The sequence below is a fragment of the Medicago sativa genome, chromosome 1, assembly GCF_051527215.1.
Source record: "Medicago sativa cultivar Bolivia chromosome 1, Bolivia_mono, whole genome shotgun sequence".
Taxonomy (NCBI): Eukaryota; Viridiplantae; Streptophyta; class Magnoliopsida; order Fabales; family Fabaceae; genus Medicago; species Medicago sativa.
The window spans coordinates 90,248,680-90,253,147 of NC_140749.1; the positions used below are offsets into that span (position 1 = coordinate 90,248,680).

At 33.1% G+C, this 4,468-nt stretch overlaps 1 protein-coding gene across 1 annotated transcript; it reads left to right on the forward strand.

Annotated features, from left to right (window-relative positions):
• Positions 1–2,487: 2,487 nt before the first annotated feature.
• On the forward strand, positions 2,488–3,405 carry RHA2A (RING-H2 finger A2A). The gene has a single exon (XM_085740502.1). The coding sequence runs from the start codon at positions 2,592–2,594 to the stop codon at positions 3,084–3,086; it is 495 nt and encodes a 164-aa protein (XP_085596628.1). The 5' UTR covers positions 2,488–2,591; the 3' UTR covers positions 3,087–3,405.
• Positions 3,406–4,468: the final 1,063 nt, after the last annotated feature.

A 4,468-nucleotide genomic window follows, 5' to 3' on the forward strand; every position in this document is an offset into this window, starting at 1 on the left:
ACACTATATCATCCACCACCATTCTCTTCTACACTCACAACAACCACCGTATTCCTTCATCTCTCCATCTTGGTCTTCATTTTCAATTCATAGAACAGCAAAATCACAACATGGATTTGGGCAAAATTGTTTATCCAACAACTGAAACAACTTCATATTCTCCCTTTAATCATTTCTCTCCCATTCATCTAAAACTCTGATTTAGAATTTGAGATCTCAAACTATTACCTTAATTTTGGTAATAATAGATCTAGTATGCCTAATCAATTTCATTTTATCAACAAAAATGTCCTATTAATCAAAATAATAGAATACTTGTGAGATATAATAAGTAGGAATTTATGAAACCCATATAAATGGAGAAACTATCATGCTACAAAAACAAACATAAACAGAGGTCAGGATTGGGTTCTTTAATTAGATTGAAGCCAGAATATTGTTTTTAATTGTGGGTTCCATAAACACCATGGTTTTTCAATTGCAACACATGGAGATTGTTTCTGAATTGTTCTTTAATTTTCATTTTTTTGTTTTCTTTATATTTTTGAAGATTTTTTAAAAACAACTTGATGAAGATGGAAATGTGTTGTAGTTTCATGGAGGTTGAAGATAGTAAGTTGAAGAGAATGAGGTTTAAAGTAATAGATGGTGGTGGGTGAACTGCAGATTTACAACACTGTGAATATGGGGAAAAATACAGGAAAGAATAAAATGAAGAACGGAGGAGAAAACGGTGGTGTGGAAGTGTGTAAAAAAATTTAGTGTGGAGAGAGTACTATAAGAATGTGGTCTTGATTTGATCTAAAGGTCAAAATAAACTTTCCTATGGTGGGAAAATTTTAGGCTTTCCCATGTTAAATGTCACCCATCATACATCCCTGTTTTTTTTAAGCTTGAAAAAACTAAAATGTATACACTTTGAAAAAGTAGCATCAAGAAATTAGGCACTATATCTGTGAAAGATCACGTCCTCATGTTCATGTTTTAAAAGCAATACTTGTTCAATGTATGAAATAAGGATCACGTGTCCATTTGCTAAATTTAATCGTTTTCTAAACCATCACCTCTTGTTGACTCTGTTTTCTATTTGGCCGATTATAAGGTGAACAACTCCGACGTTGCTCAATGTGGATCAACATTTGAAAATCACTTGAAACTCTATTAATGACTCATTGTACTAGTTAAATGTAAAATTTGAGTGCTACGGGTTTGAAAAACAAATTTGAGTGCTTCAAAAATAAAACTAAACGTATTAGAGTATTCACTTTCCTTTATTTTTGTCAAAGGAGCACAAATGGTATCATCGTCTCATTTATGACAATAATGATGGATGTGAACTTCTAATTTGAATAGACAACATTGATCAATATTGATATTTGATATTTTGAGTGATTTTCAACCACTAGTCAGCCATAGACAAATTTTCAAAGTGATATTTATTTTAGAACGTGTCTGTTCATTGGTTTAAAACAAAGAAATTTTATCGTATCACTTTGTTATATTATTTCTTAAAATATATATCTACAAACATCTATTCGATTTATTATGTTCTTCATCATATCTATGACAAATTGAAGTCATATCACACAATTATAACGCAGGTAAAATTCCAATGTCTAAACAAAAATTTATCTGTCTCAAATAATTTTAAGATTTATCTTAAAAAATAACATAAGCATAAATAGCTGAAAAATTATCTAAAACCTAAATAAAGAACGAAAGGAACCACACCACACTAGACCGCACCTGCGCCTGATGGCCTCTAGACCGCACTTGCGCCTGATGGCCACTAGGATACCTAGAATCTAGTAAATCCTCATGCTAACATAGAGAGCCACAAAAGCTGAATTAGGATCCTCTGCATCTGCTTATATCTTTGTTTCTTCCATTTATATCATGCATCCTTCCTATTTATATCCTTATTCAATTTCAAAATCTTATAGGTATTTAGATGACCCTGTCTGACCCGAAACCTTTCTAAACTGTATGCATAAATGGGCGGAGATAGGCCACCATATGGCAATTGGCAACCGTTGTTTGGGCTAGATTGAGATTTTAAGCCCGAACTTGCTCATTGTCCAAACTTATTTTTTTTAAAAAAATTAATTACCTCATCCGTACATAATCCAATGAGATTTGACCTCACATGTTCTCCTTATTCTAATGTACAATCAATCTGTGTGTATCAAAAAATCAAACAATTAAATTTAAGTGGTTCATGAAGTTCATTAAATGACAAATTATTTAAGAATACTTAGTTTTATTTTTCGATAAAACTCCAAAGTATTGAGCTTCTTTCCATGAAAACACCTAAGGGTAAAAAAAAATGGTGTATGAAAAGTAGTTTAAGTTTTGTAAAACACCTACCTAGTTGAATGATTAGTAATTAGTAGTCTTCTCTCTCTAAGCCAAATCATACATAATTAGAGTTACCCACATCACGTCATACACTCGTTTATAAACTCTGATAGAACCTCTTCTTCTCTCACAATCCACACAAAAACGACACCACACAATTCACCACTCTTCTTCTTCTTCTCTCAAAACTCTCACACTTATTTAGATTCACAAATACTATCAAACATAAAATTATGGGTTTACACAGCCAGCTAAACGACGTGTCTTCTGATTCAATTCCTTTACTGGTTCTGATGCACATAGCCACCTGTGTCAATTACATCCGTTCGATGCTTCTCAATTTCCTCCAATCCATCGGTCTCTCACGTCTCCAAACCGATCAGATCGTCGACGATCACTTCCTTGCCGCCGTCGGATCGGGTCTCGCCGGACTCATCATGCTCTCCGATCAACTCAACCTCAACAATCAATTCTTCTACACATACGAAGACGCCGCTTCCGCCGACAATCACCGCTGCGTCTTCTGCCAATCCAACTTCGAAAACGGCGATCATGTAAGGAAGCTTCCTTGCCGCCATGTCTTCCACCGTCACTGCCTCAACGGTTGGTTCCACCGCTTCAACTTCAATTGTCCGTTATGCCGTTCTTCGCTACTCTCCGACGAGCGCGTTGCTCTCACCGAACGCCGTGTCGGTAGCCAACTCATCTCATGGTTCACCCTTCGCTGATGCGTCGTCTATCAGAGTCACACTCACTCCATCATTTTCCTCAAATCCCAATTTTACCCTTTACTTTTTTTTTAATCTATTTTTCATAGGGTAATAATAGGATAAATTTTTCATTTTACAGTATTGAGTTTTTTTTTTACATTTTGATGGTTCCATTTTTTGAAAGGGTGTTCTCTAATATATAGATGTTTGAGAAACCCTTTTTTGGGCTGATGTAAATTTTGGACTCCTGTGTTTATGGGTAATAACTGGAGACATTAGCAAGTTTCTGCAAAACTTCGCTTCGATAATGGAATTGATATTAGACTCTTTTTCTTCAGTTAAAGTCAAGTAAAATTCAAACGTTTCTTCGTACACTTTTTCCGGCTTTTGTCACATAAATAACGCCAAACGATTGGTTGAACAGAAAAATAGTAAAAATAAATGACATCCCTTGTAAAAAGAAGTTGAAAAATGATATTCAAGTAAAAAAAAGGCAAAATATGTCACTAAAATTTTGTACATTACCAATCGTAGCCGTTGTAGTTGATATAGGTGGTTGGAATCAGTTACCGTAAGCTTAATTCGGTTGGTAAGAACGATGCTAAGGTATGAGGTTCACTACAAGAAAACAAGATGGTTGGAATCAATTAGTTCTGTTTAAAATTGAGTTGAAGGCAAATTGATTAATATTTGGATGTTTGAATAATAATTTTTATTGTAAAAATCAATTTTAGTATTAGAAATTCAAATAGAATCAATTTTCAAGGTATAATTATGAAACTAAAATATAAAAATCAATTATACTGTCTATAATTAATTTTGACTCCTCTAAAATGGAATTAAACATAGATTAAATATGTAATTTTGAATTTTTGAATAATTGATAGGTTATTTTTCAAGAAAGAAAATTATTATTTCTTTCCAAAAAAAGAAAAAAAAATTATTTTGATTAAAAAAGGTTTTTTTTAAGGGGATTAAAAAAGGAATTGTATGTTCTCTATATTTTATTAATCAGCTATCACTTTAAGTTCTCTTTATTGCCATGTCAAAAGAAAAAAAAAAGTATTTTTATCGTGATGCTAATAACTTATATTTTTTTCCATTCCTTTGAAATATTGAATATAAAGCAATTAATTTAGTTTAATTTTTTTTGTCGATAATGTGTAATAGACTCTGTTTTCGTATAAAACTAATTTTCCATCAAATCTGCCTTCAACGAAAGGGAACTCAACAGTACATTAGTACATCGGCATTAGAGCACCATTATCGGTGGTGTCTTTTGGCTATCAAAGTCCACGTGTTGCTACTGTGTCAGGAAGGCATGGATAATTGCACAACAGTTGGTATCTTTTCTTGGCAACCGGTTCCAAACTTTACCACCGTGTCTTTCTCTTTCTCAC

Excerpts from the sequence above, each read along its gene's own strand:
- RHA2A (XM_085740502.1), top strand. The coding sequence starts at position 2,592 with ATGGGTTTACACAGCCAGCTAAACGACGTGTCTTCTGATTCAATTCCT.